This window comes from Pimephales promelas, chromosome 4, assembly GCF_988280905.1.
Source record: "Pimephales promelas chromosome 4, fPimPro1.hap1.1, whole genome shotgun sequence".
NCBI lineage: Eukaryota > Metazoa > Chordata > Actinopteri > Cypriniformes > Leuciscidae > Pimephales > Pimephales promelas.
In genome coordinates this window covers 25,369,910-25,395,586 of record NC_142772.1, presented here as the reverse complement: position 1 = coordinate 25,395,586, position 25,677 = coordinate 25,369,910, and the positions used below count along the sequence as shown (strand labels likewise).

Genomic DNA, 25,677 nt, shown 5'->3' with positions numbered 1-25,677 from the left:
GTATTTTAATATATTTTTCTGTTCTAATTATATTATTGTGTCAAAAACAGTATGTTGTTTATAACTTTTTTTTTTTTAATTATGTGCTCATGAAAGGTGCTCCTGAGAGCTGAGTAAGTGATTAAAGGGACCTTCTTTAATGCAATAGCACTGTTTAAAAATGTATAAATTATTCAAATATAATATATGCATTCTTGTGAAATATTAAAAGGAAAGTTTATTAAAAGTAATTTACTCACTTTCAAGTCTGAATGAATCTCTTAAATGGAAATAAAAAAATTCTCCATACAATGGAAGTCAATGGTGCCACATCCAGTGTAGACAGCATCACTGATTATAATGGGTTTTATTTGCATTTTGGCTTTGTGTCACGGTAAGACAAAAAGAAACCTTTGGCATCTGAAATCAGTATCAATATTCTAGATTTCCTGGAAAGTCCATTGGGCCCATCACATAGTTATTATGCCACCAAAGAGCTGCATTCCACAATCATGTTGCATTAATTGCTCTATTTCATCATAACCAGGCCTAGATCACTTGATGAATTTCATTTGAAATTATGTTTTATTAACAAAGTTTGGGATAAGCACGTTCAAATGATCTCCCCAATCAGGCCTATATAGCCAACTAACCTATGTTCAGTTTTTATTCTGCATCCCTCTGCCACTCAGCCTCCTCGCCCTTGGCTGGTTCCTATCGCAGCCAGGGATACGGAGGAGTACTCTTGGTTTGGACCACATTCCAAGCTCGGAGCCCTTACCTGATTATTTGTAAGTGTGAACGCGTGAAACAAACTTCATGCATTACACAACATCTTTTTTGGGCATGTACAAGGAAATAGTCAAAAGATTACATAGTTTGTTCTAAAAGTAGATTACGATTCGGAAAAGCCATATAAATAACTTGAGGAAACCATTTCACCCATTCACAAGCTATCTATTAACATCAGTTCTCAGAAACAATGGTTCTTCAGAATCCTAGCCGCACCATCACACATGCAGTATTAGGCAGATTATCAGTTCATGACATCTCACGACATTATTGTCTGCAATCTTGGTTATTTGCGGCTCACTGTGAAATGTTTAAATAAACACGGAGGTTAGAAGAAGTGAACAAAGGTCAGCATCAAAATGTTCAAAATCATCAAAATCTAAAATATATGATTATTAGACTAATTAAAGAAGATCAAGATAAGTAAAACAAAAAAAGATACTTGCTTTCATTTGCTTTCATTTTCCATGGCAGCTTTTTCAAGGAATCCTTTGAACAATTTCACACTTCTTGACAGCAATCCATCATACGACAAAGGAAAAATACACATTTGAAATACTTGACTTGAGTCCATGGTTTTTTATTAGTTTTACCAAGATAAAACTGCTTTCAGCAGTGACGTTCATGTTTTAGTTATCTAATGACAACTTGCAGATTAAGTTTAGGCCCTTAAAACAGTTACTGGGAAATGTGCCAAAGCTATATGGCTTATTGATTTAAATATGTCAAGCCATTTCAAAAGCTTTTATTTAAGGTATAAAAATACCCTTTTGTTTTTCTTGAGAAAACACACCTTTGTCTGGTATCACTGATGGAAATCAAGGAAGTCAGTGGTGAGATGCATTTTTTAATGTTGTCATCAGATTGCATTGTCTGCTTTTTTTGAGCATGGAAAAATTATGCAACTCAAATTCACAAGACTGCAAAATGAGGAAATCCCATTTACATAAATGTCTCTTAAATTCATCTGCCATCAATCCAGCTGGAATGGACATGATTATTTAAAGCTACTCGGTGTAATTTTTTTAGATTATTATTAGCTAAAAACACTTAGTTCTTTCAAAAATATATGTGCTCATTAATGTATATTTACATCGTTCAAGTAATAAAGTATTCTCGTGAGTGTATAATATGCCTTGGTGGATGTCTACGCAATTCACTGGCATCGGCCCTGTTTTTATCTTTTCCTTTCCCACTACCTCAACCTCTCCCTAGCACCCCCGTCACATCAGCTGATCTCTGCTCACGGAGAAAAAAATGATATAGCCTACAATGTAAACTTTGCCTTACGCTATTGATGTCGTACAACATACAGAATAACGATAGCACTGATAAAAGTTACTTAACTAAGATTAGCTTGCATTCGTCTGGGAACCTGATAACTGATGATAGCAATGATATGGTAAAAAAATAACAAAAACATAAAACTATTATTCATTTTACATAACTTATGTTACCTGCAAATTCTAATAGTTTTCTAAAGTAACCTCATCACTTGAAGGAACACTCATGGATGAGGTCGAACAGGAAGCCATATTAATCTTGGACAACATTGGCCACCGTAGGAGTTAAAACGAAATCGGAATTGAGAGGAACAGAAACTAACATTCACTGGATGGTCATATACCTTTTCACTGCTAGATGGGGGTAAAAATCACACAGTGTAGCTTTAACAAATTCTTGTCCATCAGTTATGCTAAATGTGACAATAGGCAGCTGTAGTGCCCTTGAGAGCCTCAGGAGGACACTCCTTCCCTGTTTATTATTTTCATCTTTTCTCTCATTCTCCACCCGGTCTCATCACCTTTGATTTTGTGCACCTGTGTTTAGACATCATACAACTGACGCTTTTGACCATAAGTCAACATCCGCCGTTTTAGGGTACCTTTAACGTCGTTAGATGACTCTATGTAATCCTTACCCTACCCCAGACCTAAACCTACCCGCGTTATCTAACTGACGGCAGAGCGTCAGTTGGATGACGCCCCAGGATTGTCATCTAACTGACGTTAAAGGGTACCCTAAAACGGCGGATGTTGACGTATTGTCAAAAGCGTCAAGACTGTGTTATGTTTGATTATCTTGTTTAGTGCACCTGTCTTAAGCCCTTTGTACCATTGCTGAGTTTTGTAAGTGTGATACAGCACGCTGAGCGTTTTCATAGTTTCTTGTTTCTTAGTGTTTTCAAGTTTCACAGTTCCTGGACTCCCTGCCTGTATCTGATTTTCCCGTTTGCCGTATCCTTGCATTGTATGTTTGCTGATCTGGACTGCTAACCTGGTTTCTCTCGTACCTGTTCCTTGATCTTCCTCTCAATAAAGCCTGCATTTGGATCACCACTGTCTGTTTCCATCGAGCAGTTCATGACACTAAATATGCATTGGCTAAAAGCCAATCTGAAGTTACAGAAGAGAAGAAGCTTCAAGACTGGTGATAAACAGATAAGATTTAGAAATGTCAGGAATCTGTCAAACTGTATTGATTGATGAGAAACTACGTTGATTTAAAAAGAAACCTGAAAATGGCACTGCAAAACTGATGCAAAATTCAACACACATAACAACATGGAACATTCATTTCAAAAATTGGTAACACTTTAAAATAATGGTCCGTAGTTTACAAGTAGCTATGCAGGATGTAATTGGTAGTACTGCATTAACACCGAACTTAATACTATAATATGTAAGCAATATTAACTAAGCATTAAGTAATGGGTAATTTAGTACAAAGGTAGTTCCTTGGTAGGCATTTGATTATTACTAAAGAAATATATCCTCATTGAGAACTACTTGTGAACTAAGAAATAATAACCAATTAATTACTGATCACAAAAGTAACATGTCTAAAAAGTGAACAATTGTGGGGGGGGGGGGGGGTTAAAGTTATTATTTTAAAGTGTTACCCAATAATTCCACATTGTCCTGCAATTGTCATTTGGTCACACCCTGAAATGTTACGTCTGCCTGTTTCTAATCTATTTAATAGTCTAATATGTCTATTTTCCAGTGAAAGGTTTTCTGTTGCCTGCAGTGCTGGAAGCCAAATCATATACGGTTCAAGTGTTCTAGATTGTTCTTGTTGTTTTTTACATAGTCTCCCATTTTTGGAGTTTTAAAGTGCAGAGCTACATTTAAGCAACTTAGTTAGGGCAAGTGATCATGTACTATTTATATTACTGAGGAAAAAGGAAATCAATTTTAATTAATCTTGCTTTCCATCAAGGAATGTTTCTTTGTGGTCCTTCCCTTTTCACATCAAGGAATGCAGTTTTGATTGGAATCCATTACAGCTCACACCCTTAACAGTCATTGGAGGCAAGGATCCACCCAGTGTGGCATCCTTAACTGGACTATATAATAGGATGTGAAAACAGAAGACCAGAATGTGAAACAGATTTTTTACTGCTGTTTAGGAACTGAGACAGAAACCATTTGAAAAAGGTAAATACTCCATTTGTGTTTCTTTCTCCATTAATTTAATGAAAACTTTCATTAACTTGTATTCACTGTTTTATTGCTCTTTATCGTAATTATTCTTAATCTTTTTCGATGTCAGGTTATAGCAACACTGTAACTGAAAATGATACAATAAATCCCATAGACATTATTAAGATTTGGTTGCAATAACATTTTCAGCAGGATGGGAAAACAAGTCCAAACCTCAACCATTGTAAAAGACAACCCGACTTTGCAGTCTAAGGTTAGTAAAGCATCTCGTATTTCACAAACTATTTGTTGTGTCCTTCTGCTTAAATAATATATTCATTTTTCACTCTAGCAGGTAGCAGTCGACCGCACAGTTCGATGTCCATTTGCTGTTCATTTGCAAAACTATAAAGATGGCTCGACCCACCAAGATACACTGCATCACAAAGCAACAAAGGTCTCTTTAAATTGTAATCAAAATAACTTCATGTTTACAGCAGATTTGTGGTGTAGCAGCAATGAAGGATTGATGAGTTTTTATCAACAATTTTCTTAAGCTTAACATGATAGGAATTATGTTGTGCAGAAGTTAAAAATCTAAATGTGAATGAGGTTTTATATTACTCATTCTTATTCTTATATCTTATTCCAGAATACGCCATGCGAATCAAAAACTTGCAAGGGCTCCATAATGAATCCCAAATCTCTGATACGCGGTCATTCCTCAGATGACATCCTCCCACAGGCAGTGGATTTCATCAACCAGTACTACAAATCATTCAAAATGTAGGAGCAATGCATTCTCCAATAAATAGATTAATGAATATTGTAGGCCACGCATGTGTAGGCTATAGACATACGCACCAGAGAAACGTGGGCGCCGTCATCTTTAGAATATTGCCTTTGAACTTCCGTTTGTTGTAATGTTTATCATAAGCATTGTAAAGCAGATGTCTTACCAAATGTCGACCAGGAAAATGTTTTACGAGCAGTTCATTCACACCTATGCAAGATCGCTGTGAAAATACAGACCGGAAGTCATAAGACAACGAGCGCAGCGTTGAAAAGGGGCGGGGCTACATAAGGTCTATTAAGATGTGATTGTGTGGGAGGCGAGGTAGAGATCCTTTCAACTGCCTTACTTTCATTTTTACCCTGATAGACTTTCCTTATGTGAGAGGTTTCAGGAAACTGACAAAGTAGAATCATTTATTTATTTTTTCTTTTTATTAGTTACTGAAAATAGTAAAACTATACGCTATATATTTCTTTCAAATTGACAAACAGGAATGTAAATGTAATGAATAACTCAGTCCTACCTTTTGTGCAGCCCCAATCCAAGGGAGCACCAGGCTCGGATTGAAACTGTCACACTGGAGATCACCCTGACCGGGTCCTATTCACTCACTACAGATGAACTCGCTTTTGGGGCCAAGCAGGCGTGGAGAAATGCGCCACGGTGCATTGGCAGGATCCAGTGGACTAATTTACAGGTTTGAGATTTTTTTCTTTTCTTTTTATGTAGATCAGCTAGAACTTCCAAAGCCATGTTGTGCTTTAATATTAGCCTACTCTTCTGCAGCTTTTCGATGCGCGTAAGTGCAAGACCGCCGAGGAAATGTTTCATGCCTTGTGTACTCATCTTAAATATGCCACCAATGGAGGAAACTTGAGGTGAGTTGAATGTATTTGTTGCAGTACAGTAATTATCATCAGATTTACCAAGGCAGAAAGAGAACAATGCAAGTAATACCTGGACCAAAGCAAAAATGTAATGGATACAAATAAATAAAGAAATAAATTAATCAAATTCCGAAAATGAAGTTGGCCTACCTGTAATTACTATATTACCTTAATAATCAGACTGCAGTTCTTTTTATTGATTACACGATTACATGTTATTCTCTCAATGGCTGTAAAATATTTATAATTTACTGATTCTGATTTACTGAACTACTTTTTATCTTTTAAATGTTCTTTTCTTAAAAAGCCTACTTTTACATTCAAAAGTCTCCAGGGATTGCAAACACAGACCAGCCAATAATGTGCCTATCACTGAAAACTGAGACCCACACAGCATTTGATCACAAATCACTTTTAAGAAGTGTTTTCTCAACATTGCATAGGCCTATCTAATGACTACGAACACGTTCATTATTGTTTGAATTATCGCTCACTGAGTCATTTCAGTTAATTCCACCATATACAGTCTTTGGAAGGCTTTTGTCTTTCACTCACATTAAAATGTCCACGTTCACGTCACTGCAGGGATTCCCCAACTTTGTTTTATGAGCTGAGCCTCTTTGAATTAATATTTACTTGAAGTAGGCTACCACCTGAGATTTTAAGTTAATAAGTTAGCAGATATTAAAATTAAGTCAGTACTACTACTACTACTACTACTACTACTACTAAAATAAAGTTCTCTGATGTCAGTTGATGGTCAACTGCATGGGGAAGCCCATTCTCGCCACATCAGGGAAAAAAATCGAGCATAAAAAATGAAATGAATGAAATTATGACACCCTTAAGTTAATAATGATGTCATAATTATGTGATAAAAAAATATAAAAATGATTGAAATGATAACTTTGCCTATAGCCTACTAAGTCGAAATCAAAATTTAAAAAGTGGAAGTTGCTTTTTCTTTCCATGCTTTTTCAAAATATTCTGAGGGTGGCAATGTTCTGAAGATGATATTTCCATAAAAACACACCAGAATAGGTTCAATGAATTTGACTTTTTATGCTAGATTTTTTTTTTGTCTAATGTGGCGGGAATGGGCTTCCATAAATAAGACACATTTAATCCTTTATATATAAAGTAACAAATAAAACGTTTTATCTACCTAAAAATGCATCTTTATTTATCGAACTGAATCATATAGCCATACGACTATTTTACATATAGCCATACGACTATTTTAGACCAGTTAACAACATAATTTTAAAATGTCAGATAATGTGAAAACACTTTTGAAAGTGTGTGAAGAAACTGGATTTTGTTTTATACCTTGACTTTGGTTAACTGTGGAACTCCTCTTACCCTTTGGTTTTGGCAGGTCTGCCATCACTGTGTTTCCTCAAAGAATGGATGGAGATCATGATTTCCGTGTCTGGAACGGTCAGCTTCTAAAGTATGCTGGCTATCGGATGGAAGATGGCAGTGTGATCGGGGACCCAGCAGGTGTGGAGCTTACACAGGTAATTAAAATAGAAGCTTTGAGGAGGACAAATATATGTCCTCTGCTTTATATGATCTCTTACCCTTTTTTTAAATGGCATCTGCCAACCATTTGCTATATGTTAAGAAATAATCTCCTGATAACTGATGGAAATTGTGCACTATTTTTATAGGTGTGTATTCAGCTAGGATGGAAACCAAAGTATGGTCACTTTGATGTGCTGCCACTAATCCTGCAGGCGAATGGAGAGGATCCTGAACTTTTTGATATCCCTTCAGAACTGATTCTGGAGGTCCCAATAGAGCATCCAGAGTAAGTCATTTGAGTCATTTCAGAGAAAAAGGAGATACATTTGATTTCTAAATTTGAAGAATTAAAGTTTGAATAAAATTATAGTTTGAGAATTTTCTTCACAGCTTATTCTCTGATTAAACAGTGTGCTTTTCTTTTGTCCAGGTATGAATGGTTCAAAGATCTAAACCTCAAGTGGTATGCAGTTCCTGCAGTCTCCAACATGCTAATGGAAATCGGTGGTCTGGAATTCCCCGCATGTCCTTTTAACGGCTGGTACATGGGCACAGAGATTGGAGTGCGGGATTTCTGTGACAACCAACGCTACAACGTTTTGGAGGTAATTAATGTTCACTGTCTCTTGGTGGTATGGCACGCCTTGATCATTTTGATATTCAAGTTTTGCTTTTACTGCTTTATGTGCTGTAGCGCGTTGGAAAGCTAATGGGCTTAGAAACACGCAAGCTGTCTTCACTGTGGAAAGACCAGGCACTCGTGGCTATTAATGTTGCAGTTATTCATAGTTTCCAGGTAAAGTGTCCTTCTACTTTTGTAGTGTTGAAATACTGATATGCAAATTGATTTAAGGTCATCTCACTTTCATTGTATCAGAAATAATACGTTTTAAAAACTACAGTAAGGAAAGAAAGCCATATAGAAATTTATTGGACTCAATGTTGCTAAATTACTGTGCAGAAAAATAAGGTCACCATCACGGACCACCATTCAGCAAGCGAGTCCTTCATGCAGCACATGGAGACAGAAGTTCGTGTGCGTGGAGGCTGTCCAGCTGATTGGGTGTGGCTGGTTCCACCCATGTCTGGCTCCCTCACCCCTGTGTACCATCAGGAGATGCTCAACTACATCCTTTCTCCCTTTTTCTATTATCAGGTATCAAACTTTCTAATTATAAATCAAAGATATTTTTAGAAGGAGTGGAACGTATTGTGCACTTATGACCACAACTGTTTTCAACATTGATAAAAATAAGAAATGTTTCTTGAGCACCAAATCAGCATATTATAATGATTTCTGAAGGATCATGTGACATAAAGGCATTAGAAAATCTTAACAACCCCCAAGTTTTGAATAGCAGTGTTTCTAAAGAAAACTTTGACATTAGCGGGGTAAATAGTGTCTATGTGCTGTTTTTGTGTTTTCGAAGACTGATGCATGGTTAACACACAAGTGGAAAGATGAGAAGAAAGGACTTCGGAGATGTAAAGTCAGCTTCAAGGGACTGTCAAGGTACTAACAGACCAGCAGGTTCTCCAAACAAAACAACACTGTACTTCATTAATGCCACTGACCAATGCCATTTATATGAAAATGTCTGTGATCTTTCTTCTTAGGGCAGTGCTTTTTGCTCAAGTGCTCATCAATACAGTCATGGCCAAGAGAGTGCGCTGCACTGTTCTCTATGCCACCGAAACAGGGAAGTCACTGAGCTTTGCCAAAAAACTGAAAACCATCCTCAACCGTGCCTTTGACACCAGGGTAAGAAATGCTGTCTTTGAAAAATGCTTTCAAATATTTTATTATTAACAGTGCAGTATATGAATAGCAACAAAACATGTGATCTAAATCTAATATTCATTCTTGTTTTCTAATACAGCTGGTGTGCATGGAGGACTATGATTTCAGTGAGCTTGAGACAGAGAGCCTTCTGATGGTGGTCACCAGTACTTTCGGCAATGGAGAAAGTCCGGGAAATGGAGTGGTATGGGCATATTTTTTTTGAAGAATTACATTAAAACGATAATATATAGAAATATATAATATTTAAATGTTTGGGGTCATTACGATTTTTTTAATCTTTTTGAAAAAGTCTCTTATGGCTGCATTTGTTTGATCAAATATAAAGTAAAACAATTAAAATTGTGAAATATTATCATGTTAACTGTTTTCCATTTTGATATATTAAAATGTGATATTCAGAAACTGGGTCATTCCTTAAAATCAGTCCCTTTTCAACTTAAAAAAATAAATAAATTTGATCTATTTTCATTCTTATTTTTTTATTTATTTTTTAAAATATCCATGAAATGAAGACATCTTAAAATGAAAATGTGCCAAGACATCTTCCTTATGTTTTGATATTTTTTTCATCCGTTACAGAAGCATTAAACTATGAATTCACATGAGCAGTAATTTTACTCCCTCTTTTAACCGGGATTGTTGAAAAAATAATTTTTTTCAATCTCATATTTGTCATTCAGATGACTAAGGACACATTTGGGGGTGATCACATGTCAATTAAGAAAAAATTGGAAAGCCATTTCAAATATAGCTTTTATACTTTTTATGAAAATAATGACAGAAATGGGATTGACATCATATGACAGGACCACTGATCTATATAATGACATTCTATATAGATCAGTGGACAGGACACAATATTCTTCAGCATATAGGCAACTTCACATATTTCTTTACATAGGCTTAATATTGTAAAGTTTTACCTTTTAAAATGACATTATATTGTTTTGCACTCACTATAGTTGTATTAGTGAAGAACATTACTTGTTTTCCAATTGCCTTGATATTATTATTCTTGTTTTCATTTGAAATAAGATCATCATTTTACCGCTTGGCAGAGACTTTTGCTTGTTTTAAGCAAAAATAAATCAAACCTCATAAATCATCAAAATTAGAGCATTATAGAAGAGAGTGACATAAACTTGTATTTTAACTGTTGAATCATGATTGAGAGATACTGGAATTTAACATTATTTTACAAGGGTTTTTGGTGACGGTAACAGGGCTGACATGAAATCAGGGGACATAGATTAAATGAAAAATTATTTTTATAAAACAATAATGTATGTTTGCCAAAAGGCTACTTAGAACAATATGAAAATGTGCTTTTTGTATTTTTTTTTTCTGTGATACATTATAGAACGTTCTAAAGAAGAGCATTTACTTAACTTAGAAATCTTTTGTTAAAGGAATTCAAAATTTGATGTTTGACATTAATATTTTCTTTCCCTCAGAGCTTCAGAAAGCAGCTTTTCAACTTGCAAAACCTAAAAAACAATGTCAGGTTTGTATGCTAAGATTTTCACTTTTATCACCTGTCAATATGCTCTTGTAAAACAGACAGGAGCCCTGATATCCTCTTCTCAATACAGGTACAGTGTGTTTGGCCTTGGCTCACGTGTGTACCCACAATTCTGTGCTTTTGCCCATGCTGTGGATGTCAAGCTTGCTGAGCTGGGGGCCAAGCGTCTTACTGCCACAGGGGAGGGAGATGAACTTAATGGGCAGGACGAGGCCTTCTCTGCATGGGCTTGCACTGCTTTTAAGGTTGGTGAGGTTTCTATAATTCCCTCTGTGCTTGAATGATTCAGTGATTCAAATAAATATTTTACTACTAATATATTGTGCAACAAATGAATGGCATCTCTCTGTTTTTAAGGATGCGTGTGAGGAGTTTAACATTAAAAAACAGCTGAAGGGTGTTGAGCAACAGTTGGATACCTGGGACCCACAGAGATACAGAGTACAGCATGACAGTTGTGCTCTGGACCGAATAACAGGTAAACCTCTACTTAAAACACTGACAAAAAAAGTTTGTTTCCATAATACAGTATTTACACAAATCTTCTGTTTCTACAGCACTGTCTGCTCTACACTCCAAAACTGTGTTTCCTATGACACTGAAAAGAAGGCAGAAACTGCAGAGCACTCAGTCAAGGTTTGAATCTACAATTTCACTAACTCCCAGCTAACAAAAAAAATATGTTCTTTTGAATTTTTGCTAACATTGCCATTTACCTTAGTAATGACATTTTCGAATTCACATTCGACATTGACATTGTCATTGACACAATTACATTTTCGAATTGTCATTTCGTAAAAATGACATTTTCGAATTCACATTCTCTTAATGTTACTGGAATAACATTTGTTTATAACTTTGAGAGAACCTTGCCAGAATGTTAGCTACATTTATGAGAAGAACATTCACCGTCAGCTGAGCTTGTACACGTTTCTGAAAGTGCTGTTTTACAAGTATATACTCTATTTTCAGTCGTTCTACAATCCTGGTTGAGCTGAAGATGGGTGGAAACACAGAGGTCTTGAACTTTGCCCCTGGAGATCACGTGGGGATTTTTCCAGAGAATTCAGCAGAATTGGTAGATGGTATTGTGAAGCATCTCCCAGATGCCCCTCCTATTGACCAGAGCCTTCACCTGGAGTCCCTCTCTGGTTCTAGCCCTGGTAACAATCACTAATGGCTGTAAAAATAAACTATATGCAATTTGAGAAGAGGCCCAAAATCCAAGCTTATCGTTATGACTCTTTCCTGTGTTGTCTTTCAGTGGAAATGAGATGGCAGAAAGATGACTGTATCCCTGCTTGCACACTGGTCCAGGCTCTTACATACTTCCTTGATGTGACAACTCCACCTTCACAAAGCCTCCTGCGCAAACTCTCTACAGTGGCTGGTCAGGAAGAGGATCGCAAACGTCTTGAGGCACTTGCATCGGTAATTGCGTTACACTTTTTCTTTAGAAGAATTTAAAGGGACATTTCGTGAGCTTAGAATTATAAGGCTATCTCCGTTTAGGGTAGTTCTGAGATATTGAGCATCAAAGTTTTTACATCCCAGCTGGCAAAACTGTTATGTAGTATAATCTTCTATTATGGCTTTATCTATTAATCTTTTTGTTTTACAAAAATAACACCACACAGGCATTAATAAACACCCAATGGATCAGATTATGTCAAAAACTCAATTTCGACCAAAAGTGGAGATAGAACCTTGTAATTCTAAGCTCACGATTTGTTTACGATTTTATTCTAAATTACACATATTACCATTTAGAGAATTCTACCATTTCTCCATAGGATTACCAGGAATATTCTACATGGAAAGATTTCTACAGGCCCACCTTCTTGGAGGTGCTTGTAGAATTTCCTTCTCTAAAAGTCCCAACCGCCTTCCTTCTCAGCCAGCTTCCTCTGCTCAAGCCCCGCCTGTACTCTGTCAGCTCCTCATTGGACCGTCATCCAAACGAGCTGCACCTCACAGTGTCTGTGGTGGAGTACCACACCCAAGGTATTATACTAAACATGTAGAAAACATACAAAACAAAGACATTGGATAATTCTTCTATAATCAAACACCACATACGATGTAAGGATAACGTTGTGTTCTGTTGTATCGTAGATGGACAGGGCCCAATGCATTATGGCACCTGCAGCACATGGCTTAACACCATCAAACGAGGATACACAGTTCCCTGCTTCATTCACCGGTACTGATTATTCTGTAGATAGTTAAATGCTGAATATGAATATCTCATTTAAATACTTATAAAGGCATTTTAACATTCTGTTTTCCATATCCTAATAATATCAAAGAACGTATATTGACAAGAAGTGAAAGCCAATAAAACGTTCCAGCAACACCAGCGCCCAGCAGCAGCCCTACGTATCCGCCATTTTGGGGTGAAAGCGACTCGGCAGTCATATATTATACATATATTTAGTCCAGTGCAGAGGTCGTTTTTAGGTTAATAATTAGGCGATTATTTTAACTCACAACAGTTAACGTTATAGCAGTTAAAAAGAAGTTTCTGCTTAACCAGTTTTTTCCCCCACATAACTTGAGACAGGGAAGTTAAAGGATTTAATTAATTATATTACTCTCCACATTAAGTGTGACAGGTAAGAATAAAGTGATATATCAGTTCATAAAGTTATAATAACGTTAGACCGTTTCCAGGAGGTACACATACCGTTATGTATATGAAAATAAGTTATCAATGAAATTAATGAACTCATCAGTATTTTGCAGTATTATCTTATATGAATGACCGTTAAAGCAAGACTATGTAAACAAAAAACACAGCCACTGTCCAAAGTGCGGCAATTAAAGCTAAAGGAGAACGGACACAGCATCATGTTCTATAAAATCATGTTTGTAGCATGATCCAGGGTATTAAAACGTACAAAATATATTACAGGCCTAGTGGAGTTGGTAACTAATAATAGTAGTACAGGTGAAAAGTTGCGTAAAATGGAAATACTCAATAATGCAAGAAAAAAACTACCTAAAAAAATTGCTATCTGTGCTGTTGTCCAGTAACTCCAGTTGGAATTTTCACCCCAAAATGGCGGCCACGCCACCTAGTAGCTGTTACCAAAAAAGCATCAGAGTTTTGCCTCTTGTTCTTCTATACTCTTTGATAATATAGAAAGCTTGACTTGTTTACTGCTCATTATTTCAGCTCAGGTGGGTTCCATCTCCCAGAAGACCCCATCACTCCAGTTATTCTGATAGGGGCTGGCAGTGGTATTGCTCCTTTCCGCAGCTTCTGGCAGCAGCGCATTCATGACATGAACAAGACAGGTACTATATGTGAGCTCTGAATTCATGGTCAGGAAGTTTAGACAAAAAAAGCTTTCCATGACTCTTGCTTTGAAGAAGTAATAGAAGTTATATCGATCCAAACCAGTTATCACCATATCCAACTTTTTTTTTTAACCAGTAATGCACTACTGTTTAAAGGTTTGGTGTCAGTAAATTTTACATTTATATATATATATATATATATATATATATTCACCATGGGTGCATTTAATTGATCGGAAGTGACAGTAAAGACATTTACAATTCAATTTCACATTTATAAATATCACATTTTCACAATTAAAATAAGCATCATAACTTAGCATGATTTATGATGCTGAAAATTCAGCTCTTCCATCACGGCAAAACAAATTTAATTCCAAACATGTATTCAAAGACAAAACAGTTAGTACAATATTATTGTTGTTGCTGTATTTTCTATTAATAAATACAGCCTTGGTGAGCATACGATTTCTTACTGACCCCAAACGATTAAAAAGTATTGTTTTATTTTGTAATTATTTAAGTTAAAATAAGTATGTATTTATTTGTATTTTAAATCCTCAAAGTTTTTACTCCTAAATTAATTGTTTCATTTAATGGACACATTTTAGGTCTGCAAATGACTCCTATGACGCTGCTATTTGGATGTCGTGATTCACAAACAGACCATCTATATAAAGTAGAAACTCTTAAGTTGAGACTTGATGGCATTCTGGACAATGTCAATACAGCCTATTCTCGCCAACCTGGTAAACCAAAGGTACATCTCTAAAGTTCTGTTCATGCTGTACTGTCTACGTATTCTCAAAAACAAAAAAAACAACAAAAAAACAACAACAACAAAACTATATAGATTTACTTTGTGTGTCAAAATTCAGTAATGTTATCTGTCTGTTCTCACTGTTCATCAAATACCCTTACACTGGTATCAGTTTGTGTCTTCTGTCTGTAACCAAGCTTGTGTTGTTTGTAACAGATGTATGTGCAGGATGTCTTGAGGGAACAACTATCTGAAAAAGCCTTGGAGGTTCTACACAACAATGGAGGTCATCTGTACGTCTGTGGTGGCATGAACATGGCCCGTGATGTTGCTAGCACTTTGCAAGATATGTTGGCAAATAAAATGGGCATGACGATCAAAGAAACTGGAGAATTTCTAGAGAAGTTGAAGGTGTGATTCACTATTTCAATCCTCATGTCATTGTATGAACTGCTTTGTGACCAGTGAACTGACTACATTATGATCATTTTGTTGGCAGGTGGAGAAGAGATACCATGAAGACATTTTTGGAGCCTAATAACAGAGATCTGTTTTACCACAAACTTGGGGACTGGGAACTAAATTTAACTAATGTGATTCTAATGTTTTTTCCACTATTTATGTTTTTTTTTTAAACTGATGTAAATATAGCTTTTTTTCTTTATTTACATCAAACAGGATTGATTATTCATGCATCTCTATTTTAAGAGGAAATTGTATGGCTTTAGTTTATTGAGTGCATTTGTTAAGAAAAATACTGAAGTATCGTTCAGAAACAATTTTTTTTAATGTCTTCAATGTGCTGTATGACTTTCTTCTGTCAACAGCATTTGATAATTTACACTCTTTTGTATTAAAGCAGATAAGCAGAAAGAGAGTTTAGAGTAAAACTCTGCAAGATAAACTTGCAAAATGGAGACTATGATGTATGTTTTAATTAATCATAAGTGACATTTATCTTTCTTGCAGGAATAACATTCATATGCTTTTGAATCCTAAATGTTTCAAAACCCTTTGGTCAAAAACATTCAGTCAGGGTGCGTGTGTCTAAATCATGTCTAAATATAACAAAAGGGGAAATTAAACTAGACGGAAGTCTAGGTTTATAAACTTGTGTGACTGAGTAACAAAGTAAAGCAATCAAGAAAACAGAGTTTGCTTCTAGCTATACAGAATACCTAGAAACAGGGGTTTGCATATGAAAAACCTATCAAATTGTAAGGAAATGATGTAATGTATCATGTCTGCTTTGCTATGCTCCTTTTTATATAAAAACTGTTGTATTTTCTTTCCTGGGGGATTCTCTCAGAAATTTGTCTGTGATCCTCCGGCTGGGATTAAAGCATATTCAAAGTCATTTTCTGGAGTCTGTTTAGTTATTGCTGCGCAGCAGGTCGTTAAACAATTGAGACTTTATTACCAAGTAATAAAGTGTTCAAAAAGGAATGAGACGGCATTCGCCTCAGTATGAGACTCTTAGGTGGGGTTAGATTGCGGTCAGATAACATCTCGGTTACATATGGTAACCCTCGTTCCCTGAAGGAGAGAATGGAGTTGTACGTAATGACCGACAAATAGGAATCTTGCTAGAGAGACTTGCTAGCTAATCTTGCTAGCTAATCTTTGAGTGAAACAAAACAGTTAAATGCACATTGGCGTACAGTCATTTACATCAGCTGCTCAGACGGCCTGTGTCGAGGAAGAATCTAGACATGAAAGTACGCATCCTTCAGGTCGATCACTACAAACCAATTTTGGGGATGGATGCATTCGAAAATGCGTTTCTGCATGAGCATATTGAACGGTAGCTTGTGAAGACTCCGATTCAAAACTCGCAGGTCCAAGATCGGTCATAACCCAGCTCCTTGAGTACAATGAAGTGAGGACTGTTGTAGCCTGACCTCATATCGGCAGGAGGGACCGGCTCTATTGCGATCTCCGTGCAAAAGACATGGGCATAGGCTGCTCTCACTGTAGTGGAGTGGATGGCCTGAAACTTGGGGGCCCTAAACTATTAACCAGTACAAGAGAACCTCTTGTAAGATAACGTACTCAGGTACTAATGTAACCTCGGATCTCTCTTGAAGAGGGAACGAGTACTGCTTATCTTTGCCGTGCCTGCAACACGCTCTGGTTCGCCTCAGAGAAGAAATTTTTAGGCCATATTTATAGGCCCAGGCCACGCCCATCTCAACAGGAAGTGACGTATTGGATATGACATCACCAAGGGCCTCTCTTGATAGGGTGCTGCAGTTGCCGCAGGACAGCCAATAGGCATGCGAGCAGTCTTGCCTATGTCTGCATGCTGCAGCAACGCATTTTACATTAAAGGGGGGGGGGGGGGGGGGGGGGGGTTTGACTGCGATTTCACTTTTTTGATTTTAAATAGCTTGTAATGTTGCTGTTGGTGCATGAACAGAATTCTGTAAAGTTGCAGCGCTGAAAGTTCAGTGTAAGCAGAGATATCGTCTTTTAAAAATCAGGAAGAATAATTGCCTACAAAAACGACTCGATTGGGACTACAGCTGGGTTTTAGACTTCACTAACCCACACATTTGCATCAACCCTCCCTCCGGAATAAGCAGAAAAGGGCATGCATATTTAAGTGGCTCGTCGAGTGTGTGGTCTTCTGTGTTTGAGCTTTCCACAGACGCTGTTCTTTGTCAACAATGGATACACTTTATGTTTGTCAGCTGTCAGGTCTTATGTCTTCGAACTTCCCACGGACGCTGTACTTCATCAACAATGGATACAATTTATGTTTGATTATGTTCCTGAAAACGACGATCGTAATTTAGCTCTCTGTGCTGTGCATTTTACGAGAGACAGCTTCCAGAATCTCCACGAATTCAATGCCGGATTCAACAAGAAACTGTTACTAAAACATGAAGCAGTTCCAACTTTAAAACCAGAGGCAGCAGTTGTTGGGCCACAACATGTAAGTAGGCTAAGACTTAACCATTTTAAATGTATTTACATGTATAATTCCAGACGTAGCCTTGTGTTTTTTTTTTTTTTTTAAATGCCAGCACTGGCTTTATAGCCACTCGGCTACTAGTTATGCTATTTTGTGTCTACGGCAAACGCGTACAAACATTATGGACCTGAATTTTGTACAAGTACTAATGTTTCAAATGTATTTTTCATGTATATATGCTTTATGACGTTATTTTCGATTTGATCAAGAACGTAAACTAATGCCACGCTGTTTGAGTATAACGTTAGTAGCCAGTCAGTTGCTATTGTTGACAATCAGATGCTACGGTGTAAAAAAAAACATGTATAAAGTTAAAAAAATGTAGCAAATTAGCATTCAGAAATGTTTAGTAAGAGCCGTATGTGGCGAGTTTCTGCTTGACTCTCTTTATTGCCGCTTTCTCTGTCTGATTCTGCCTCAAACTGATACTACAGGATCGACCATAGTATCGTCACCTTTATTTACATGGTTGGACCTTTGGCATGCACGTTTCGCCCGTAAAGGCAATGGGTGTTAACCTTCCGGACAACGTGAGCGACAGTTAAGCCAATCACAACACACCGGCCCAAACTAACCAATCTGAGCCCACTGCGTGTTTCTGAGGGAGTGTTTTCATAGAATCAGGAAGTCAACCGCTCAATCGTGGAACAGAGGAGAGCGCGGCTTACAATAAAGGTGAAATTTATGAAAAATAAGACTTTTAAAAAAAGAAAAACCATGAATACATGTTATATTGCACCCCATAAACACAATCAAGCAAAGAAAAAAAAGCAGTCAACCCCCCCCTTTAATTCAAAATTAAGGACAATTATTGGCTTCAATATCTTGTGGAAAAGAGGTTTTCCCCCTAGCATAAGATATTACGCAGTACTCGTTCCCTATTCTAGAGCGAACTGAGGTTACGTTAGTAACCAAGTACGTTTTCACCCTAAAAAAGAATTTACCTTAGAAGCTGAGGTGATCAATTAATTTTTAAACCAGTTTGATTTACAAAACTGAGTTATATAATGATAGGGTGGGAATCATCTAACAATGCGCTTTTAGCCTGGTTAAAACCATAGCATCTCAGTTTGTAACTGTGTTATGGTCTGGCAAAGCTTCATAGACAAATCATTTCCAGAGGGGCATCACCAACGGACGTAGCTCAAATGCGCAATTGGATAGACCTAAAACCAATCAATCTGATAGCAGTTTGGCACTGGCTCTCTCTCTCTCTCTCACACACACACACACATTCAAATTTGCCGCTCCTGTTATCGCTATTGTCCGGGTGCACACGAGACACATAGCATTTGATCATGCAAACTCAAAGTACTCATCATCCTGTTACAATAAATTCACATCGCATATACACGTATACATATGTTCAAATGGATTTACCTGTTCAGGATGAGTTGATGTTAGTTGTGAAAGAGACCGAGTGAACGTGATTGTTGGTATCGTGGGCTATTTATAGCGCACTGTCGCGTCTCCGCAATAATGGCGTCACCCGGAACAGAGGGTACTATGTGTCATGTGATGTGGGAAATGTTTTTGTGTCCATAGTTAAATTATGTTTTTAAAATAATATTACTTGATGTTGGTATGTATTTTATGGGTATATATTGATGTTTAATGTTTATTAGTGCAAGTTTATGTAGTACTTAAGCACTATGAAATTTCATATTTCCCCTGGTTTTTGGTAAATGGTTGGCTCCAATAGGGGGAGGAGCCAACAGTATAAAAGAGTGGCTGAATATGTGTTCAGGGTCTCTTGGTAGGCTGATGCGTGAGTGTACAGTTGTGGTGCCACGAACAAATCAAATAATGAAGTGATGTGTGAAACCGTGTTTTGTGCATACGTGTTTACCTGATTTTGTTTATTTTTATTTTTGTTTAAGTTATCCTATTTTTGCCGGTGGAATAGTTGATTATTTTTGTACAAGTTCGGGACTCACTTGTAAATAAGTTTCACCTCAATGTAAATAAACCATCATTTTGCACCATAGTGCATTTGCGAGTTGGGCCATCATTTTTATCTTGGACCATACCACGTCCAGGGAGTGGAGCACCAAAACCCACTTCCCTACAACAACCTTAACAAAAAAAAAAAAACTTTGCTATGAACATTGCAATTTAGACATGCAAACTGCGTGCCGGTATAGTGAGCCCTTACTGTCTATGGGTGAGACGTACATGCTCGGGCAGATTCGGCTTGAAGTCGTTCTTCCTCGGACGCGGCACCGCTACAAAAGAGCGGTGTGGGAAGTCTATCATAAATGCTTCTGGTCATTGCGTTCCTAGAAATTAACACATATGTCTGTGATTGGCTGTATCACTCAATGCTGCAAACATGTTACAAATAGAAACTCTGGCCTGTGAATCATTTCCATTTTGTTTTAGTTGTTCTTGTTGCTTTTCTGCAACAGATGAATAAAAATGTATTAGTTTTTCATAGATATTTCTAGTTTGCGGATTGTTTTATTCTCCCCCAACCAGAACACAGAGTGAGTGCATTACCGCCCGCGCTCCCTCTTATGACATCACCCAGTTCCTGTAAAAAACATGCTACCTTGAAAGAAACCCCAGTAAATGTTCTTTTACTAAATTTTAAGATTGACATTTTTGAATATATACACATTGATCACTTTCATTTAAACATTAAATGGTTGTGGTGGTTAACATGTAATTTACACTTTAAATTTATGCAACTTCATTTATACAGTGGGAAGCCTGGTTCCTCAAAGAATAGTTTTTTTTTTAACATTAATATAATAAATAGCTTGATTTTTAATTGCATTCAATATATAGCTTGTTTTCGTTTAATTTTAAATCATTTTAAGTCATCTAAAGCCCCAAGGCTGAGAACAACCACATTAAACATTACAGGTTGTCACATTTACAATTTAAATGGGCTGGTTGAAATAATAAAGACACGCTTTTATGACCTTGAATTTAAGAATTATGTAATTAAATGATTTTACAAATTGGAGGTGACATAAGCCACATAAATCACATTCAGCAAAAAAAATAAAATAAAAAAATAATAATTAAAAAATAAATAAAGGGATGGTTCACCCAAAAAGGAAAATAACTTTTTTGTAGGGCTGAAACGATTCCTCGAGTTAGTCGATTACAAAAATTCCTCGAGGCAAAACATCTGCCTCGAAGCCTCGTTAAATTCCTATGACGCGCACTTTACACGCACGCAGGGATCTGATTGTTTCACACGGACAGTTATTCAGGAAGCACACCATAGCACATGATACATTTGACTTCATAAATGGCAGAGAATGTCTAAAGTTTGGGATCATTATATGTTTATAAAGGGAGAGAACAAGATGCAATGTGTCTGCAAAGCATACCTGGCAGGGCTGCCAACTCTCACGCATTCAGCGTGAGACTCGCGCAATTCGATTTCTCACGCTTAAGTGTCAATCCCTTCTGTCAAATGCCTGAAAGATGAGTTCGTCTATCTACCTGTTGAGCCACTCCTGATCGACTAGTTTTACCGCCGCATATGTAGCCACGCAACAAAAATTTCAGCATACATTCACCGGGACGTGATGGAGGAACAAATATTGTGAGACACACAGACACACACACTCTGATGTTTGTCTTGAGATTACAGTTGAAAAAGTCTGCTTCTTATTTATAATTGTTTTATTTCCATTTATTTATTTTTTATAATTTATACACATTTGTGTACCTGTTTGGGTTGATATTTTATATTAATTTATATTTGTTTCCAGGTGGGTAATTTGCAGAAGGTGCAAAGCCTTTTTTTTGTAATGTTGTATTAAGAAGACAAAATGGGCTTTACTATTTAAGTTTGTATTCAAAGTTTTACATGTTATGGGCTACATGTAACAGGTTTTACAGTAAATTGTTTTAACTGTATTGTTATATAATTGTTGGCACTGGCACTTATAAACACTAAATGGGTAAAAATTGCAATAATTAGTTGTGGAGCCAAAATGTTGCAGTTGGAATAAATACCTCTATTTTTTTTAAAAAATAAATAAAAGCCAAACACCTTATCATTTTCGTAATACATTATTTGTTTTGGTTGCTTAAAAACACACATAAACAAATTATCCGATTACTCGATTAATCGATCGATTAAGTGCTAGATTAATTGATTACAAAAAGAATCGATAGCTGCAGCCCTACTTTTTTGTATAATAATAATAATAATAATAATAAAATAATAATAATAATAATAATAAATAGATTCATCCAGGTTAGGAACTACAAGAAAGTTAGTAAATTACATAATTTTCATTTTTGAAAATATAATTTTACCAAACACACTTTGGAAAAGAACACAATTACTTTAATTCATTTATTTATTTACAAACAATACAAAAAATGAAAAGTGAATTAAATCTGCTGCAGCATGTTCATATTTCGCTCTATATGGTGAAAAAAAAAATATTCAGTAAAAGTCATAAAATACAGAAACACTAAAATGTTAACATATTGGGTTTATTATTTATACAACGTAGAATGTTTACCCAACCCAATTCCACCATAAGGTAGGTAAAAGGTAAGGTAAAATTTTAGCAACAATCTGTGAAATTATAGGGCTAAAAAAAAATTATAACTAACCGCTGTCTCTTCATTTCCGATGTGACTTCTTAGATGTTGCTCTCTCTCGACCTTGTTTTAAACCCTTAGTAAGAGACAAAAGAGTTTTTGAGAGAGAGATTTTTCTGATAATAATAAGAAAACAACCAGGTGCACAAAAAGATGTTTGTGAACAGCAAGAATAATAACTGTACCAAATAGTATCCTGTGTGATAGCCGCTCATGTACCAGGAAATAAGCATACTGCCCAAAGCCTCGTCGTCCTCTGGAGAATCTGGACTCATAGGTGGAGGTGGTGGGATCATCTGGACCAACAATAAAAAATAAATCAATAATTTGCCCCGTGAACAGCTGTCAATATTTTAACTCGATCACTTTTCATGAAAGAAAAAGTTAATAGATCTGAAAGGTCTCTTACCGGGGGACCGGGTGGAATCATGGGAGGCCATCCAGGGAAGAAATGTCCAGGACCTTCTGATCGTCTGCCATCGGTCTAGAGAAAGAACTGAGTTTTAAGGCCAACTATAAAGTTTTAATAATCATTTGAATTATAGACACGCATAGGGAAGTCTGCACTGCAACAATAACACAACACAGAGGACTGTGATATGTTGGGATCACTTTAGTTCCAGAATGTTTTTTTTTCCAGCTCATGAATGACAAAAAACATTGACAGCCAAACATAATCACCCTGACTTTAAAGAGCTTGAGTATTTAAAGTGGCAGACAACAACTGCGGTGCATACTTGGTGTGGATGCTAATATAGTTCTTTTATAGCTATAGTTCTTGGTGTGAATGGATCTTTAATCTTTTGTGAAAAGGCTACTTATCTAACAAGATGAGAGAAGCCCTTTGCAATGCTGAATATAACAAGTTATAATATTATAGCAAGGAAAGATGGCTGTCACCGATGTTTAATTAGGCCTGTCACTATCATGAATTTTTCACTGATGATTAACTGCCATACATATAATTGAGAGTAAATAAATTTAAGCCTAATACATTATTTCTTTTTTCAATTCTGGAAATGTATAAAATGCTAATAAAATGTATAATAAAATAGGCCCATTTGATTTACTTTAATATGATCATACAACATAATGCAGTCTGATTAAACACACAAGCCTTCATTTTGCATGAATGAAGAAAATGTTTTTTTTTTTTTTTTTTAATTATGATTTATTTTTTACTCCAGATTGTGATCGGCTGCTTCTCCCTACCACACCAGAAATAGACACACATCACACATTTGCATTTCTTTAAAGCAACACCAAATAACTTGTCCTCTGTGGTCACCCTACAGGCTGGAAGCGGAATTGTCCATTACCGCTGTCGTAAATAATTTAGCCTACCGCAGCCTACTGTCGCACACGCACGCACGTGGTTTATCCAGCACCGGTTTTGGAATGAACGATGTCCACAGACAAGGTAGAGTATGCTGCAATATTTCTTGAAAATATGATGTGTTGCGACAAAAACGAAGAAAAATCAAATAATGACTATTGTAATGCTTGACATAAAGCAAGTCAAATGTAGTTTTCTTATGTCTCATTAGAACTACAGAAACTCGACCTGATCTAGCAATCTTATATAGCGTGGTTATAGCAGATATAGGACCGCAAAGTGTTTTTTTTTCTCCATTTCTGCACTGCACAATGCATTGACACTATTGAATTAGAGCTGAGCTGGATGATGACAACTTTTTTATCCAGAGCTGCTTTATTGATGAATTGAACAATCATTTCCATAATTGACTAACTTTCCACAGTTAATAAACCAAACTGAATCAACACTGATCTGATTTCAACTGAATAATAACTTTTTACTATTATCTTCTTAGAGCTACTATACAGCCGAACTGGATTCTGTTTGGATCATTGAATAATTATTTTCCTGTTTATCACTGTAAAGTTGCTAAGAAACAATCTGTATTGTACAAAGCACTATATAAATAAATGTGAATTAACTAATCAATAATCACGACAGACCTATTTTTAATATTCACCTTTTGGAAGTTAAGTCCAGGTGGGGGTACAGGAGGGAAACCAGGAATCCACGATGGAGGTCCCATGGGAGATCTGCCTTTAGATTTGTGCTTCCCATGAGCGGACTGCTGTGGGGTAAAAGATCGATCACTTTCCTCTGTCGAAGACTCATCCTCCTTGACCTGCATTAAGGCAAGTAATATAAGATTAGACATCTGAATCAATCTCTTAAACAACTACAGTGTCTAACTGATATAGCAATGACATACTCCACATGATCCATCTGCAGTTTTCTGAGTGTCTTCATCCAAATCTGATGCCTCTGTCAGAAGGTCACTGAGGTTCTGCTCCTCCTCATTACCATAATCAGTATAGAGGACCACACAGGTGCCCTTCTCCTGATCGATTGAGGAAATCGTAGCAGAGTACAAGTTCCCATCTTCAGACCAGAAAGAATAACAGGAGTCCCCAACCTGCCACTGTACAACATATTTCAGTTCACCTGTATTTGGAACTCCAAATCAACTCAAGTACTGAGATTAAGATTACCTCTTTATCAGGTGCTGCGTTATATCTTTTTCTGCTTTTGCTCTTTTTGTTGTTTTTACGCTTCTTTCCAGGGTTATCTTTTTTGTGCGGTGTCACACTGTCCTCTCCTTTCAGTGCATTCTGGTAAGTTGAGGAGGAACGGAAGCAAAACAACAGCAGGGTTACTGAAGAAGCAAAGTAAACGGCATTGTATCAGCTGAACAGTCGCACCTCTTTTAATCGTCATTACCTTGAACGACGCAACCGCTTTATCATAAGCTTTAATCAAAGCTGTATCATCCCAGATGTCAGAATCATCACTCTGAAAAAAAGAGAAGATAACATGAACCACTGAACTCTTCTGTGACTTTATGCTACATCTTTGTTGGACAGTGTGTTACGTGATTGTAAGACCGAAACCACAAAGTCAAAGAAAGCAAAAACCGCAAACTAGAACTATTGAACTAAATGTGCAGCCAACAAAATGATAACTAACGAGCAAAATAATCGGGTAACTTAATGTAATACGAATCTAAAATACATGCAAGTGTAGCTAAATCTTACATCGTAAATTCTCTTTTAAAATGGTTCAATACTCACATTACCCGTCCCACGACAAAATATGACATCTTCCGCACCATTTGCCATGAGTATTTTGAATATAAAACCGTATAGCAAAATATTTCACAAGTGCAACGTGCGCCACTGATGTATGTATGCAGCAGCTGATGACGCTCAAATCAGGCGACACGTGAACGACGTTCGATAATGAACCGAGCAGCTGCAGTGAACCGCGGACTTGGCTGGTGTGTTCTGTGCAAA

At 36.7% G+C, this 25,677-nt stretch overlaps 2 protein-coding genes and 1 long non-coding RNA gene across 9 annotated transcripts; 1 reads left to right on the top strand and 2 right to left on the bottom strand.

Moving 5' to 3' along the window:
• Positions 1-1,217: 1,217 nt before the first annotated feature.
• LOC120461723 (uncharacterized) lies at positions 1,218-5,455 on the bottom strand. The gene is made up of 3 exons (XR_016168312.1): positions 5,156-5,455; positions 3,049-3,198; positions 1,218-1,280 (listed from the first exon to the last, which is right to left on the bottom strand). It is a non-coding gene; the product is annotated as an uncharacterized LOC120461723 (long non-coding RNA).
• Positions 4,118-16,152, top strand: nos2a (nitric oxide synthase 2a, inducible). Of its 3 annotated transcripts, none has more exons than XM_039649924.2 (26): positions 4,118-4,211; positions 4,407-4,470; positions 4,552-4,653; positions 4,849-4,982; positions 5,527-5,689; positions 5,779-5,870; positions 7,258-7,399; positions 7,553-7,692; positions 7,837-8,011; positions 8,101-8,202; positions 8,368-8,562; positions 8,837-8,919; positions 9,024-9,168; positions 9,287-9,391; positions 10,665-10,714; positions 10,803-10,977; positions 11,090-11,210; positions 11,290-11,368; positions 11,705-11,895; positions 11,997-12,163; positions 12,526-12,736; positions 12,848-12,935; positions 13,911-14,032; positions 14,647-14,795; positions 15,012-15,206; positions 15,295-16,152. In XM_039649924.2, exons 2-26 carry the CDS (start codon positions 4,411-4,413, stop codon positions 15,331-15,333), a joined length of 3,225 nt encoding a protein of 1,074 aa, XP_039505858.2. In that variant the 5' UTR covers positions 4,118-4,211; positions 4,407-4,410; the 3' UTR covers positions 15,334-16,152. The 3 variants fall into 3 exon arrangements, with proteins under 3 accessions (XP_039505858.2, XP_039505855.2, XP_039505856.2); XM_039649921.2 differs by having other exon boundaries at positions 4,549-4,653; XM_039649922.2 differs by having other exon boundaries at positions 4,191-4,211; positions 4,410-4,470; positions 4,549-4,653.
• smn1 (survival of motor neuron 1, telomeric) lies at positions 11,798-25,619 on the bottom strand. Of its 5 annotated transcripts, none has more exons than XR_016168310.1 (10): positions 25,456-25,619; positions 25,106-25,177; positions 24,877-24,996; positions 24,597-24,806; positions 24,348-24,509; positions 22,760-22,834; positions 22,536-22,646; positions 22,363-22,426; positions 19,928-20,051; positions 11,798-12,744 (listed from the first exon to the last, which is right to left on the bottom strand). XR_016168310.1 is itself a non-coding variant. In XM_089130156.1 (9 exons), exons 1-8 carry the CDS (start codon positions 25,501-25,503, stop codon positions 22,373-22,375), a joined length of 852 nt encoding a protein of 283 aa, XP_088986282.1. In that variant the 5' UTR covers positions 25,504-25,619; the 3' UTR covers positions 11,798-12,744; positions 22,363-22,372. The 5 variants fall into 5 exon arrangements, 3 of the variants coding, with proteins under 3 accessions (XP_088986282.1, XP_039505894.1, XP_039505893.1); XR_016168311.1 differs by having other exon boundaries at positions 19,948-20,051; XM_089130156.1 differs by lacking the exon at positions 19,928-20,051.
• Positions 25,620-25,677: the final 58 nt, after the last annotated feature.